Source organism: Lasioglossum baleicum, chromosome 2 (genome assembly GCF_051020765.1).
Source record: "Lasioglossum baleicum chromosome 2, iyLasBale1, whole genome shotgun sequence".
Taxonomy (NCBI): Eukaryota; Metazoa; Arthropoda; class Insecta; order Hymenoptera; family Halictidae; genus Lasioglossum; species Lasioglossum baleicum.
Window position 1 is genome coordinate 13,663,074 of NC_134930.1, and position 16,697 is coordinate 13,679,770.

At 37.7% G+C, this 16,697-nt stretch overlaps 1 protein-coding gene across 6 annotated transcripts in view; it reads right to left on the reverse strand.

The window, feature by feature from the left end:
• Window positions 1-16,697, reverse strand: part of Grd (GABA-gated ion channel) — a 74,431-nt gene that overhangs the window by 35,943 nt on the left and 21,791 nt on the right. For 5 of the 6 annotated variants that reach the window (XM_076438920.1, XM_076438910.1, XM_076438938.1 and 2 more), the window contains exons 3-5: window positions 13,676-13,823; window positions 2,373-2,565; window positions 788-1,008 (exon numbers count right to left, since the gene is read on the reverse strand). In XM_076438920.1, coding sequence (XP_076295035.1) covers window positions 788-1,008; window positions 2,373-2,565; window positions 13,676-13,782 — 521 coding nt within the window. In that variant the 5' untranslated portion in view covers window positions 13,783-13,823. Of the gene's footprint in view, window positions 1-787; window positions 1,009-2,372; window positions 2,566-13,675; window positions 13,824-16,697 lie in introns of those variants that run through there. The other variant, XM_076438955.1, reaches the window with a different exon arrangement.

Genomic DNA, 16,697 nt, shown 5'->3' on the forward strand with positions numbered 1-16,697 from the left:
AATTACGGTTCAGGTAAGGGTTAAATTTTACTGTTCTCAGGATTTGATTGTTCTTTTCTTTTGTAATATTTATGAGGTGTAAGTGCATAAAGCTCCCCAGTCTAATTACGACAAAATTGATTGTTTCTAGAGGAATGCAGACAACTTCCGTGCCAACACATTTTCTGAACACTGTCCAAGCAGAGCGGACACACGGAGAATTCATCATTCCCTCTTGAATCTCAGTTGCGGTGTTTTGCCAGCATGAATGGGACAAGCATGCTTAACATAAATGCAAGTCGAAGGAAGTGGCCGCCGTTTGCAATATCATGGTCGATGAGACACCAGTCGATTGCCGGACGATCGCTTGGAAAGATAGTAAAACAGTCAACTTGGGTAACATCGTAAATGGTTGAAATTCGCTGGAACTTATGGCTGAGGAAGCTTGCGGCTATTTTCCACGAAACCATTCTCCACTTCTGATTTATACTACTCGCTTGACTCACTTTTCTTTTTATTTCTATTGCCGTTTTTCACAGGCAGAGTTCGAGAATGCAAGGTTTCACACATTGCTAATGTAACTCTTAGGTTTTTGAACGTTCCGCGGACTCGAGGAAGTTCCAGTGCGGGGTTTAAAAAATGAGACAAGAGATTGAAGAGCAAAAATCCGCGAAGCTGTTTCGGAGTTCGAGTATGAATATTCAGTCTTAGAAACCGAGATCCGCGGTGTTTTAGTCCCGCTATAATTTCTCGACAAACCGGGCGCGGGTCCCTGAGATTGCATTGTCTTAATGAATTATTCACGTACCTTGAGCTGTAAAGAACTCTGCCATCTTGATAGAGCCTCACGAATTTATTCGGGCTGGTTATAGTGTGCAGATAGCTGTGCTTGCCGTTGTAGAAGTAGGTGTCCGGCTTCCAGATTCTCGCGAGCATCGATATACTAAGCGCGAGCGTTTCCTTGCCACCTTGGAACGCCAGTCGTCGGTCCACCCATGACTGACGGAAGTAGCAATCCATCGAGTATGTCTGAAAAGAATATTGAATGGTTTAGAAGAACCATTCGACTACAGGATGATTCGTCGTTAGAGCCACTTGTTTAAGGGGAGAACCTTGTGTGAAATGAAATTTTTCAGCATTTCTTTTTTTTTGCTTAAATCAATAGGAAATTTTCCGAGCTTGATTTTTTAATTTTTTGTTTAAAATATTGTTATTAACCCTTTGCACTCGAGTGGCGACTCAGAGGCGCCGCTAATAATTCTTATACCATTATTCGAAATATTTGTTGCATTATCAAATTTGTATTCAAATAAATTACTAAAGGAATTGAATATTTTCAGAGACTGCTGAAAGTATTGTATGAGGTATTATATCAGTTTTATGTCGAACGGGAAAATCATATAAAATGAAAATATAAAATATAAATATAAAAATATAAAAGAAGAATGTCATGCTGAGCGTTTTTGCATAAACTAACGAATCCATGTTGATTTTTTTGCTTCCTATCATTTTTGTGCATGGTACGCTGCACGGCGCATTTATAGGATGCCATTGCACCATTGTTACCAACAATTAAAAATTATAAAAAATATTTTTTTTACGTCATAACATTAATAAATCATACCTCAAATTTTAAATCAATCTACGCATTACATTTTTCGAAAAAAATTCTCGAGAAACAGGCCATTTACATAAGGTCTCCCTCTTAAGTTGGCGATCTCGGTTTAAAAGGCAATCTGTTATTTAACTATCCTTGTTTTCAAATATTTCTGTACTTGAAATTCTTTTGCCGACATATCTGTGAGATTTTTCTGATTCAAATGATACCGAACACGACGACACAGTTTGGATTGTATTTACTTCTTTAATTTATGACACAGTAGAATCTCTATTATCCATTCCAGAGATTCCACTGAACCGTGAATGAAACAACCAAATGTGATCCAAATAGTGTCGTGTTTGGTCTCATTTTGATCAGGAAACTGCCACAAATACGGCGGAAGAAGTTACATAAAAATATAATTGAAAGAAGTGTCGTCATTGTATTATTTCAGCCACTCGGAATCACCAGGGGAAATCTAGCCGTCGAAACAAATTTTTTCGTCGTTCCGATTTCTATAGAATAACCAACGAAAATTGCGATTGGCATAAAGATCCGCGGTCGTTACATTTTCTTAATACCGCGTGAAAGTTCGTAAGAGATGGAATTTCCGCGAAGATAGTCGTCGGGACTGAGCGGAAGCAGCGAGCATGTGAGAATTGCCAGAAACGAAATGGAATTTGGAACGGTACTCCGATAAGATCGTCGGACGAGACTTTCGTTAGTCGTCGAATTTACGCGTCGGGGTGTTTTTGCGAGGCGAACAATAGCGCAGCGAGGAAAATATACGGACCATATCGACTTCTGAGATCGGACCCATGCTGCGCACCATGATGTCGACCTCAACGGTGGCCGGTGGCCCGCCGAAGTCTGGCCTGACGCTGTTGTCGTAACCGCGAAGCAGATTGTCCAGTAGCTCGCTGATGTTGCCGTGATTGTTGCTCTGTGTCCGTTGTCTTGTCGAGGTTTTTGCCCCTGTGACTGCTCTGGAACATAAACAAGCTGGTCCATCTACAGGGTGTTTCGTAAATGGCGGGCAAAACTTTAGGACTAATTCCTAATGCTTTCAAGAAGAAACAATTGTTATATCAACATAGGTCCGGAAAGATTAGCTTCTGAAGGCCAGTCTAAAGTAATCGCCGGTCTATGTTTACGTTATCGAGGTGTATTATTCTTGTTTATACTTTATGCTTTATAATTTATACTTTATTTCATGTATACACGAACACTTTATCCTACGTGTGTCAAGAACGTTGAAACATACTGCGGTGAACATATCGAACATTCCCTCTAAGACGATTTGACGAGAATTGTGGCACAAAAACTTTAATGACACAGAAACTAAACATTTCCGGACCTATTTAGGAATCTATTCCCAAAGTTTTGCCCACCATTTACGAAACTCCCTGTATAACGCACGAAGACGCGTGAATACTATCCACCAGATGAGGGGAGGGTGCATGAATTGAAAAAGTTGCCCCCTCTCTACCAGTACAGGATTAATCACGTGACCGGGGATGGGGAAGGTAGAGTGGGGACACAAGTGACTGCTAGACCTTCTGTACAGGGTGAAACACCTAAGACAAGCCACCTGAATAACTTCTATATTTTTTGAGACAGGAAGAAATATTTCTACCAAAAGTTGTTTGGTTCCAAGGGGCCCATTATGTGGTGCACATAACTTTTTTCAGGTGGACGTGCTTAGGAGATTTGTAGGTCACCCTAGCTTATTTTAAACGCAACCACATATTTCTGAACTTCTACGTTTGTAGGCCTTCGCGAGACAATTTCAACGACATAGTCATCCAAGATCATTTAATTGAGATGACAAAAAAATGAAAATACTCGAACTTACCTCGTACATTTCATATATTTTTTCACAATTGCGAGCAAATTATTAAGGGTAGAAAAACATTAGGCTGCTTTTTACTTTATGGGACTCAAAATTTGTGCCTTCGTAGTTGGTTGATGATTAGGTTGGGGGGGGGCAGTACAAACCAATATGGCGGCGCCCTTACCTGTAAAAAACACTGCAGATTACTCAACTTTAAGGAAGCATAACTCCTGAACCATTGATCCTACAGGATTGAAACTTCGATCTGCAGCTGTCCCGGGTACAAATCTACTGGATTACATACCACGTAATGGGCCCCTCGAAACGAAACAATCTTTAAGCTCGTATCATTAAACTCCACTTCCTTGAAAACGAGGCGTCGAACGAGAAACTGCCATTCTTTCTTTTCGATTTATTTTAACACGTAGAATCACCCCCCGCCCGGTTGTATTACCATATCCACTTGCCCTGTATATCACATTAATTTTCTCTATTGCGACAACTTGACAGCAAGAGACGAAACGAAGGTTAAACACATCTCGAAAAATTGCTCCCCTCATAAATCTCAATGAGACGTGTCCGGGTTGTTTACATCCTCTTATTGGAATATTTCGAAGGAGGTGACCTAGAAAATTCGAATAACTGGAATTTCGAAAATATTCTTGCGATTAGTTCCGTATTCCGTCTACAGTATCCGGAACGCCTTATCGTCGAACGGAAACGTTACGTGACCCAGTTGGTTCCGGTTCCAATCATCCTCTTAATTAATAGCAACAAATAATTTTGGTCCGTGAAACGTTCCGGGTATCGAGTGCTTTCGTGTTTTTAATTGGCACTTGTGGATCAACAATGAATTGTTTAAGCCCGGTCCGATTTCACAGGGTCGATTTTAGCGTACGGAACACGGCCAGCTGCTGATCGTGGTTCGGATACTCGTGCCTGTGGTATGTCATACGCCTTCGATCCATTTGCACGGTACCCGACCCCTTGTATGCTTGTGTAAACCCATCCAATGCCCCGCGACAAGCTTTACTTCCATTTGGTCTGTCGTTTAGATGTCTGTACTATCTGCAACCGTAATGTAGCTATGCACACGTATCCGGCATTCATGAATCGACTTGAAATGGTAATAGTGTTATTACGACGCTATCGCGCGCCGATCAGTAATCTTAACTCTTTGCATTCGGAACTATGTATTTCCACTCGGAAACCAGACACTCCTTCCGACCTACAGTATTTCCATTCTATACGATTCTTTAAATTTCTCATTCTATACGATTCTTTAAATTACTCATACAATACTGAAATTGTTTAGTAATCCATTAACCTTTGGACGGTGGACCCTTTTCATGATTCCATCTCAGTCATTATTAGATCAAATCTTTAGGTACAATTTTTTTTCATTTCATGCATATGAAACTGATGCACTTTGTTCATTCGATTTTTAAATAATACTAATGATGAAAATTGTTGTTTATTTCACATTCCGAAATTATTTAAACCTATGCCCTACAATATCGTGTTTGACTCGTGACGAATAAATATGTACAGCGAGTCTCACTAATATTCGGACACTCTTAAAAAGACGATAACTTTAATATTCGACCATACGATTTGAAATATTGTGAGAACTTAGAAGAAAAGGCTTGCTATACAACGTGATAAAAATCTTTGAAAAAAATTGCAAGTTCTCGGAATTGCAGAGAAAATAGTAAAAGTTGTATATTGCAACTTTTTTAATGTGCGCTGGTATGGAAAATTAAGAAAACACGTTTCGTACATCTGTATCAATTAAACATATTCTAAAAATTTCATCGAAATCGGTCGACGTTGCAATGCGCTAAAAACGCTTAAAGATTGTAAAGATTGCAGTTTTCACGATTTTCAGCCTATATCTGAAATAAATCTAAGGTTTCCATCCACATCCACTGATTTTGATGAATTTTTGAGGATATGTATAATTGACACAGATCTATAAAACGTATTTTTTAAATTTTCAATATGGATCCACATTAAAAAGTTGTAAAATGCAACTTCTAGTACTTTCTATACAATTCCGACCAATTGCAATTTTTGAAAAAATTTCTTTTCATAATTTGTAGTAAATTAATTGCTCTAATAACTTCTCAATAAAAGTTAAAATCGTATAGCCCAATATTAAAAAACTTCTCGTTTTTTTAGAACGTCCGGGTATTAATAGGAGTCACTGTATGTTAATAATTTCGTTTAAACCGAAATAAAATTCTATTTTATTCTAGTCATGTTCTAATCAAAAGTTCCAATCACCGAGACCGTAAAATAAATCGTAGGGCAAGGGGTTAATAGCTTAACCATTATGCTAATAATTATTTAAGGTGAAACTATTAATAATGTAACTATTTATGAATTTAGATGAAATTTTACAGTCTCGCTGCGTTTCTATTTATCATTTCGGTACAAATAAGTATTAAATATAATTTAATTGAATCATTGTATTTTCGAAATAATCTCGCAACACAGACAGAAAGAAATCAATGTGCTAAAACTGTAGTATATATTTTCGATTTCAATTTTGAAGGCACGCAGCGATAAATAATTTTTTTTTCATACTCTAGACGAGGGATATAACATATCCTTTTTTTGTATTTTGTAACAGATACACTCGAGTAGCATTCATCCCCGTCTGAGGATTTCCAGAGTTAATCATGAATATTCATATCGGCAAATTATAAAGCCGTGCAATTTATTGGACTCGAGCTTGTACCAAATGCGAGAACTGAAATCTTTCTTTCGCGAATCACGTTTTATTCGCAACGTGCAGCTACATATTTCGCAGTGAAACTTTTGTAATTGCAGTCTGTCACAAATTTCTGCAGTCTGTCACGCTTGATGTGCTTCAAAAATGCATTAGCTTCAGATGCTTTGCGGATACTATAATTTATTCGTTACTTAGGATCATATAAAAGCATCAATAAATCGGAACACAAAGTTTTACGAACTAATCTATATATTTGTAATCCTTTTACTAACCAATTTTATTTAAAAATTCGAAAATTCGTCCATTCCTAAGAAAAGTTACATAAGTCAAAAAAAGGACATTTTGCAGGAGGGCCATTTCAAAATGAGCTAAAATTGTCAATTTTTTTTATTGTACATAACCAACTTAGAAATGTAAAATAATTTGTTGTAATTCAGATACTGGGTTAATTGTCATGTATATAGTTATAAAAAGTACACCACAATTTATATATTTATTATTATACTTGTTTTAAAAATACATATATTTGGAATTGTATCACTTTTCTTATGAATAAACGAATTGTTCCTACATTTTCACGAAGTTGTATATTGTCTGCATGTCCATTTATTTGTTTAAATTTCCGCAAAGTGATCCGAACTCATGCTTTTTGTATCAAACCCTTGGGCACATACTGTGGTAAAAATGAGTAAATATTTAACGCAGGATATATTCTAAAAGAATTTAAGAGCTTCAATGTGTTAGACTCAGCTTCCCAAAATGTTTAAAGGAAGCAAGGATGTTCTATTTGGCTCCTGTTCATTTTATTTTTCATGAAGGTCCGCAGTCTATTTGTAACGTTGAGTCAAAATCCGAGGGTCCACCTACAGAAGTCGACAAAAGTTTAAAAACGCTCTAAAAAAGACGATAACTATTTTAATATTGTACTATACGATTTGAACTTTTTTGGGAAGCTAGAGCAATTAGTTGACTACAGGATGTGAAAAGAAATTTTGTCAAAAATTGCAATTGATCGGAATTGTTGAAAAAATACTGACACTTGCATTTTCAATTTTTTTATATGGGCCTATATTGAAAATTTTTAAAATACGTTTTGTCGATCTGTGTCAATTACACATATCCTGAAAATTTCGTCAAAATCAGTCGCAATAAGCTGCAAACGTTTAAAGATGGTAAAAATTGCAGATTTTCACGATTTTCGGTCTATATCTAACAATAAGAATTCTTACATCTTTCAATCACTGTCGTTTTTTCCCGAATCAACCGATTTCGATGAAATCTTCACAGTGCATATAATTGACACAGAACGACAAAACGTGTTTTTTTTTTTAATTTTCAATATAGACCCACATAAAAATATTGAAAATGCAACTTTTAGTATTTTTTCAACAATTCCGACCATCGCAATTTTTGGAAAAATTTCTTTTCACATCCTGCAGTAAACTGATTGGTCTAGCTTCCCAAAAAGTTCAAATCGTATAACATTAAAATAGTTATCGTCTCTTTTAGAGCGTCCTTAAACTTTTGTCCACTACTGTAATTTCTGATCTCCGAGAAACATTCCATTCGAGCTAGTGGTCCTAAATTTCGTTTCCCTCGAAAGACGATCGTCCATTGCGTGAACAAAATAAATCCAAAATAAAAGGCAGAAGCGTTCGAGCACGATCGCCTGGAGTTTTCCTGTTCCACGTGCTCGTTTCTTTTCCAAGAGAACAAACACGTGCGTTGTGTTCGTCTTGATATCAAGCATGTTCCATTTCGTTCGACTGAACGCGCCCGCGAACAGGACATCCCCGAAAGATTCGTGCTTTTGCAAATCGAAGCGTGGAGCACTTTCGTTCGAATGTTAAAACAGCTCACCCCTTTCTCTCTCATTGTTTTTCAGCAGCGGATTCGACGGTGTTTTATTTATGTTTCACGGTACAAGTATGATGTGTACACGTGCTGGAGTGCACACTCGGGGCCGGCCTGGAAATTGGAACGGTAGAGAATTTCGACAGGGGAGCGAAAATTGCGGTGCCGGATACTTTTTTTTTTCTCTTTTTCCGCTTTTTTTTCTGTAAAGGGAAATAAAGCGGTATTTTAATGACCGTTCTCCGTTCTTTTAGGTCACGATGAAAACAGCTGCTTGATCGGACACGTTGTCTGCCCAATGCCGCTGCCTAGTCTATTTTCCGGGCGCGCCTATACCGTCGCGGCTTTTGTTTGCTGACAGCGGTGGCTTTCGATCTTCTCGATTCTTTCCCGTGTCCTTTTCACCGAGTGGATAGTCCAATAGTTTCTTTGGACGATACACATACCTACGCGCGCGTTTCCAGGACAAATGCTCGTGCTCTGGCAATGTGCTACTCGTAAGAGATCAGCTGACCTGCTCGCGAAGACGCTAAGCGAGACGCGTTTTCACTTTTTAAATGGGGCTCGTTGATTCCCCTCCATTTCTCTTCTGGCCACTTTCCTTCCGGAAAGTCGGAAACCATTTTCTAGTAGGCTTATCGACGAATTTACTATCGTAGGACCTCGAGGAACCGGCTTCAGCGGGCCGAGGAAACCCGGATAAGCGAGATCTGAGGGGAAAAAATTGGAAACGCAATTTACATTTACAATAGATATTTTATTCGATGGTAAATGTAATTTTTTGAAGTGAAAACTTCTTTAGGCGCGTCACGTACACGATTGCTGGGCAGTGAATGAGTCTTATCCATCACGTTCCGAGGTGAAACGCTATTCGGATAAACTCGGGGGAGCCGAGTGTATGTATAATATAATACAGTGTTTCTCAACCTTTTTTAGTTGTCAGCACACTAAAAATATCTGAAATTATTTGCGGCACACCTGAATATAAAAAATGTAAAAGTTGTACGATAAAAAAGAAACAAAATAGATTATTTATTTACAAAATTTATTCAATGAGAGGGCTGAGTCTGTTTTCTTGAACAAATTAAATCAAATCGAGGTTCCCCAAAGTTGAGGTAATTACACAAATACTATTTCAAAGTTACAAAACCCGTGCAATTTTAATTATTTGTCAAAAACCCTTGCGGCACATTTGACAATCTCTCGTGGCACACAGGTTGAGAAACACTGGTGTAATATATACATTTATTTCTTCTTATTTTGTTAAATTTGCATTAATAAGTGCTTCGTACAGTACTTGTAACGTGGAAACAAAATAAATAGTGGGGATGATCTATCAGTAACGAGACACTACTGTATGTATTCAGAGCTGGAGAAAATAGTATTTTATTATAAATAGTAAATAGCAAATAATCCTATTTTTATTTTTTAAAGTATGTGTACAACTTTGAAAATAAAATATTTTATTTGATGCAGTAATTTTTGAAAATGAAATAATTTATTTGATGCAGTAATTTTTGAAAATAGTATTTTATTTGAAGAATATTGGAAATATTTGTGTTTTGTCCCTCTCTCTTTCTCTTTATTTTCAAATTCAATTTTAAATATTATTGCTGAAAATAATGGTTCGAATTCAATACATGTATGAGTGTAAATCGTTTCTTAACTATGTGCGGTTTCTCAGAGTATTATAACAATGCAAAAAGTAAAATATTATATCTCGTGTTTCAGATTGTGAAAATAGAAATATTCTATTTTGTGGATCAAATTGTTGAAATAGTAATATTTTATTTTGAGATCTAGATTGTTTACATAGAAATATTTTATTTTCGAAATTGTACGTCTTATTCAAAATACTATTTTCTTTAAGCAAAATAAAATCTGAAATATTACATAGTATTTGAAATATTTGTTTCGCCAAATATAATGCCCACCTCTGTATGTGTTTAACAACATTGTTCTGGCTGCTTCAGAAAGAGACTATATTTAAGCGATTAAGTAATTGCTGGAAGTTAAATAAACAATTTTCGTCATGAGTCTACAGACCCAACCTGTGCATCGGATTGTTAATGAAACAAACAGTAAATTATCTTTGATATAGAACGTCCGTTCGTTCGGCTATGAATTATTGATTTATTCAAATAGGAGCTAGTCCTGAAGGCCCGGACGAGTTTAAAATCTGATAAATGTTACAGTTTCATTTGCTCGCCGTTCTAAATCACAGAAGTAGATACGTACTCGAAATGCATTAATTACAAAAGTCAAATGAGAAAATTAGACAAGGTTTAGTTAATATCGGACTCGTATCGATAACGACTCGGTCAATATTCGACATAAATGTAAACCCTTAAGATTTAATGAACAAACTGAGAAACTTAAATTCCAACTACCCCTTCATGCAAATATCTCAATTAGTACCTAACCCAAATATGCGAGTTTATAAATGCATATTCGCATCCATTGAACACCGGATAAAACTGTACCGAGCCGAATGCTAATTATGCATAAATCATCGGGTACAAAGTTAAACAAATTATGTAGATATGTTTTGTATGTAACGAAGCAATTCTCAATGCAAAGTAGGTACGAGCCTCCGCTGAGACTTTAATAAATCTCGAAATTAAACATTTGAATAGCTGCATTCTTGTTGTTCTTATGAAGTAATATAAAATAGTCATTCTCCGTATAAATCTAGCGTTGATAACATTTTTTTATGGTTTTTATCGCCATATCTTTTATCACAAATTTTCGATTTTCGTAAAATTGTCGATGTTTAAACTGTCATATTTTCTGAAAGAAAAGTGTGACAACAATAAATTTGGACTCATTCAAAACCATCCATCTTTCTCCAAGATGTTTCTGCATGATATAACGAGTGAGAAAATGAAGACATGTTTTTCCTTGAAAATGCAACAATTTAAAGCGTCTCTGAAAATGTTGGAAAACATCTTCGAGAAAAATGAAAGATGGATTGTGAAAGCAGGGGCTTCAAGATTGAAAATAATCCCAGGTTTATTACATTCATGTTTTACAAAATAAGACCTACCCGCAAAAAACAAAATTGAATTCCACATAAATGCATCTTTACAGTTTCAGTAATAGTAAATTGAAAAAGGTTAAACCCTTCAAAACACTGACGTAGTTCTAGTGTTAATAATAAAAGGCAACGTGCTGATAAAAAACAACGAGGAGCGAAGGTAAACAACGAAGGAAAAGAGAGAAGCGCGGTTGAGCGTTAAAAATAAAACAGAGGCCGCGAGAATAGTGAACGAAATTAGGGTGGATGTTGCAAATAGAAATGCAGAAATCGTGTGCGGCTAAGTGCAGCGCAGCGAATATAGCGATTGTCCCTGCTCGGTGTAAGAAAATCGTAAACCGGCGAGGGAAAAGCGGTGAAATATTATTATCACGAGTGCTCCAATCCGTCGAAGCCTCATTAAAAAGTCAGCGTAACTCCTGAGGAGCTCTCCTCGAACTGATTAAGTTGTAGGTGCAGCTGCTCTCCAGGACTACAGTGCGAGCCAAAGCGAATTCTCCGGCATCCGTTCGCCGGGGGAACCATAAATGCACCCATAGAATATTCGACGAAGGACAAACGTCCGAATACAGATACGTCTGTACCCCCTCCCCCCGGTTTGATTCGGAACCTCTTGTCAGACAATTAACCCAATTCGATTCGGTTGCTGCATAACCCTCCCTTCTTTGCTGTTCTTGTCATAATTGTTGATTCGCCCACTGCTCCGCTCCGACGGACTTAATTGAGAGCATTAAAACGACAAAAACAATCGCACCGGTAACTTGCTTTCAGCATTTACATGAAAATGGAAACCGCATCGCGCACGTTTTATTTCGCAGTCCGGACTGACAGCCTTCCGAACTTGACTCTCATATTCTGTGATATCCGCTTTTTTTTTTTATTACCGAACAATTTCGAGAGGAACTTCACGAGTGGATTCGTCTAAGTGGCATGTAACAAGCCCATAACTTTTCTCCATAAAAGATCCTAAGATGAGGTTTCATCCATTTTTGTTTTACAATTTAAACCAACAAGTCAGGTTTCATCTATGATGTAAAGAAATTCATCTTACAGCACAAACAGGAAGAAAGTAATCGTTTTGCAGTATACAAGGTGCCCCAAATTGTTGTATCTTCTTGAAAGCGGTCATTCCTGAGATTGCTTGAAATAACTTTTTCATTTTACCACGTTTTTATTAACTCGTTTTCTTCCGATGAGCTAGACTTGAAATCTTGAACGTAGCTTAGAACTGGATGACAATCCAATATTAACTCGATTTCTTGTAAGTGAGTTATATATTTAAAATTGATAACTAAGAAGGATCTGGCATTAATTTGTTTTAATATTGGAATAAAAATCTTATAAAATTAATTTTGCTTGCTTCTTTATTTTATTTTTCAGGAGAACAAAAATGAAATAGATTGATATATTATTGGTAGGTAGGTATAACAATTTTCTATTTCAGATATGATCAGGTGAAGTGAAACTGAAATAAACCTGCAATTTTATTTGGATGAATGAAACACATGTCTCTGATATAATCTCATCGAAATGTTTAAAATCGATTGACAAATTTCACACCCACAAGACTAAAAAATAGAAAATGTTTAAATAAAGAAAAATGTTTAATATACCACGTTCTTGAGACGGACAAGAAAGTATAAAATAATTTTTCCTAACCCCATACAGATAGTCCTGAAAGTTTGTGATTTTTTAACAGCTATGAAAATACTTGTAAGATTTAAAATTAAAAATTATTAGGGTCCGTCGTTTTGAAGTAGAATAGAAAAATTGAGAGAATTTTCGTTGAAGAACATAACGAAAACAACGTAACTCTCTGCTTTATACTCCTATCATTAACGAGCAAAATTATGCTGCCCCCAATATTTTTATAGCAAGTTTTTTATAGGCCATCAATGGCAAATGAACGACATCTTCGTGGCTTACGGTACATAGCAAATTTTACGAGGTACTTTTACGAGAATCGAATGTGAAGAGACACTCACAACATTTAATTCCAGTTTGATTTATGCGGTTTTGGTAAACGCAACTAGGTAATGATATTTAAATCGACGCAATTTATTAAAAACACACTCGATACTTCGAAAACCGCGAGAGCGAGCTGTGTGAATGAAGATCCAATTAAGAGCATTAAAAGTAATCTCATGGAAGATTAATTAACTCTTCCCGTTGGAAAAATAAATTAGTTTATATATTATTCAGTAAATTTTCGGTTGATACGATCGGAGAGGAATATTTCCAATGTTGCCTGTTTTTCCAAGATAATTCTGTATTAACATTTTCGGAATGGACCTCGCATTATCTTTTATCGATATCTTCTTTTTATATTATTCTTCAGTTATCTGTATTTATTGTTACACAAGATTGCATATTTTAACGCTAATGGCTAAAGCAGTCTTTTAACGATTGAAGATAACAATATCATTTGTTTAATCAACAAGTTGCGCTGGCTGATATATTTTCAATTTGTTTTTGGTGTACAGAGTGGCTGGAAAATCACTAGACCATTTCGAATCCGAAATTTATGAAAGTATAAATGTGAATTTAAAAAAGAAAATAAAAAATTGAAAATAGTCTAGTGACTCCTGAGCAACCTTGTGCAAATAGAAAATTGGATTTGTGATGTTTACTTACAAGAGAGATGCATAAGAAGTGATTAAATTGGCGAGGGCCAGTAGGACTCGTTGCTTCATGATGTCCTGGGATTGATCCTCGCCTGAAACGTGTCCTGGCTCGTTCATCAATTCGCTTCAAACGCCCAACGTTGCCACAATTTCTGATTCTGAAACAGAGAATAATACGGACATGTAAATCTGAAGTTTCGGTGGTCCAATAAAATTTCTTTGTTGCTTCCGTTAAGTGTATAAACGTTAATGCCGTGCAATATTCATGGGAAAGGAGATGTTTAATAAATATTCGCTCGCGAGAACGCGGTTTCGTGTTATCAAAGGCTTCATTTACACAGTAATTCCAGAGGTTTGTACCGTGTGTTCATATTCAATTAATTCTTGAGGACAACGTCAGTGGTGATTTTTTACCTTTGAAGTATTTGAATCTTATAATGAGAACATAGATTTAATTGTCTAATTTTTTTAGTGGACGCTCTTGAATGAAAAATATATTAAATCTGGTCAGTGGTAAATGAACAGTGAAATCTCATACGAGATATCCATTTTATGGCAAAAATGAAATTGTGAAAAAATGTTTATGAAATCTTCTGAACACATCATGGATACACCTGTACACTAAGCATTTACTTATTTATTTTATTTTATGTATTCAGAAACAAAGAAAGGAACAAATCAGCCTTTGAAGAGAGTACAAAGGCTACTGCAATCGAAAAATAATAAGGTTAGTTAATTAAGTGCATCATTATAAATATCAGAGAGTTTATATTCTTGGTAAATTAGAATATTATATTGAACAAAATGAGATAGGTATAGAAATCATATTTTGTTGCAGCAAATTAGAAGTGAAAGACCGTCAAGATACGAAACAAGTTGATCAATTTATGAATTGTTTAACTGCATTTAGCACGTAACAGCACGGCGATATACATACGTTCCGATCGTCGTCGTCTCTGTTATTTGGGGTACAATGCGAGCGATGAAACTTCGTTCCGCCGGTCATCAATGATGATTTATATCGACGAGTAAAAATGTAGGTCGAAATTCCACTCGAAATTTCGTGGTGAACGATGTGCAAGAACCGAGGAAAAAAGCGAGTAGGAATACAGATCGAAAGTTCGTTAGCGGCCCGATGAATGATATGCTGATGGTCCGATGAGCTCTCAAGCGACAACTAGTAAAGTAAATGTGCTTGGACGCGGAGGGAATAAATAAAACGACGCGTTGCGCGGCCGTAAAAATCGAGTCACGCGTTAACGTGCTCGAAGGAAAAATGATTTCACGATTCGCCGAAAAATTCGCAGCGTTATTTCTGCATTCGTTTAATACGCTGCGATGAACTTATATTCGCATGGCTGTGCGAAAAGTGTATTTTCTGACTAAGGAAAAAAAATGTACATTTTTTAAAGCAATTGCAAAAAGTAATAACACAGTCAGTATTTGTTGGCACCACCTTTTTTTGCAATAACTGGTTTCATTCTCCTCGGCATACTCCCAATTAACCGGTCAATTAATTATCGCCTTGTAGGTAACAAGTTCCTTTACAAATTCCTTCTTTGATCATTTCCATGGATTCGCGACTCGGTTGAGGTCTGGAAAATTCTCATGCCAATAGAGAACCTTGACTCATTTTCCTGTAACGAGTACAGGACCCTTTATAGCAAGGTGCAAAATCATGCATGAAAATAATCAGAAGAAATGTTTCCATTTGAGGATTCGTTTCATTTAGTATACAATCGTACTTTGATATTACTTGTCCTAACAATTTGAGCAACCACTGTATTTACGTCACGATGCGACATTAGAACAAAGTAAAAATGTATTTATTTGGGAACGGAAGAACGAACTGAATAAGCGTTCAAAGTTTTGATTAAATCGGTGACCCGAAGGTTGTGCGCTCTTCTTGTAAGTGAGCACTATTGGCAAACAGTCCCGATGGCGCGGGGACGCGGCGGCGCGGCGCGTCGTTTCAATTATGTGGTAGATCGACGATAATTAATACTATTTTATGTGCGTGGTTCGACGAACGTGCGGGTACGGCCAATCGACTGCCGCAGAAAGGAATCGAATTAGGGGACTAATTCGTTCGTGACGGGTGTTCCTTTGTGCGGGAATCCAGCGTTCCCGGCAAACTCGGTCCCGGTGTCATTCAACGGGACACAAAACACCGCATACTCTTCACTCTGCCTCGTTCCTCTCCGCTCTACTCTGCTCTGCTCCTCTTTGCTCCGCTCTGCTTCTCTTCGCTCTGCTGTGCTGTGCTTTGCTCCTCATCGCTCTACTTCGCGTCTCATCGGCTCTGCTTTGCTCCTCATCGCTCTACTTTGCTCTGTCGTTCTCCTCATTGGCTCTGCTTTGCTCCTCGTCGTTCTACTTTGCTCTGTTGTGCTCCTCGTCGCTCTACTTTGCTCCTCACTGCTCTACTTTGCTCCTCATCGCTCTTCTTTGCTCCTCGTCGGCTCAGCCTTGCACCTCATCGCTCTACTTTGCTCTGTTTTGCTCCTCATCGCTCTACTTTGCTCCTCGTCGTTCTACTTTGCTCTGTTGTGCTCCTCGTCGCTCTACTTTGCTCCTCACTGCTCTACTTTGCTCCTCATCGCTCTTCTTTGCTCCTCGTCGGCTCAGCCTTGCACCTCATCGCTCTACTTTGCTCTGTTTTGCTCCTCATCGGCTCTCTGCACTGATACTCTACGCTCTGCTCTGCTCCACCTGGCTCCGCTCGGCTCGTCGCAGCCGCGAGGATGGATGCCGCGAAACGAGCAGGCCGCAATTCCGGCAAACAACCTCGGGCTCGCAAACACCTAGCCGCCCCCTGCTCGCGGGCCGGTGCTCACGCAAAACCTCCCCACGAGAAACGTACTTCCGAGGATGCGTTTGACTTGCAATTTAATTTGCCGCGGTTCACGGCGATAATCAGGTCGCTTTCATCCGAACGCCGCGCCGCCGTTCTTCGTTAAACGCAGGGACGCCGGCGACAGCCCTTCGAAAATTCTCTGCCGCGTCAAACCATTCCCTATCAAGCGATTCGC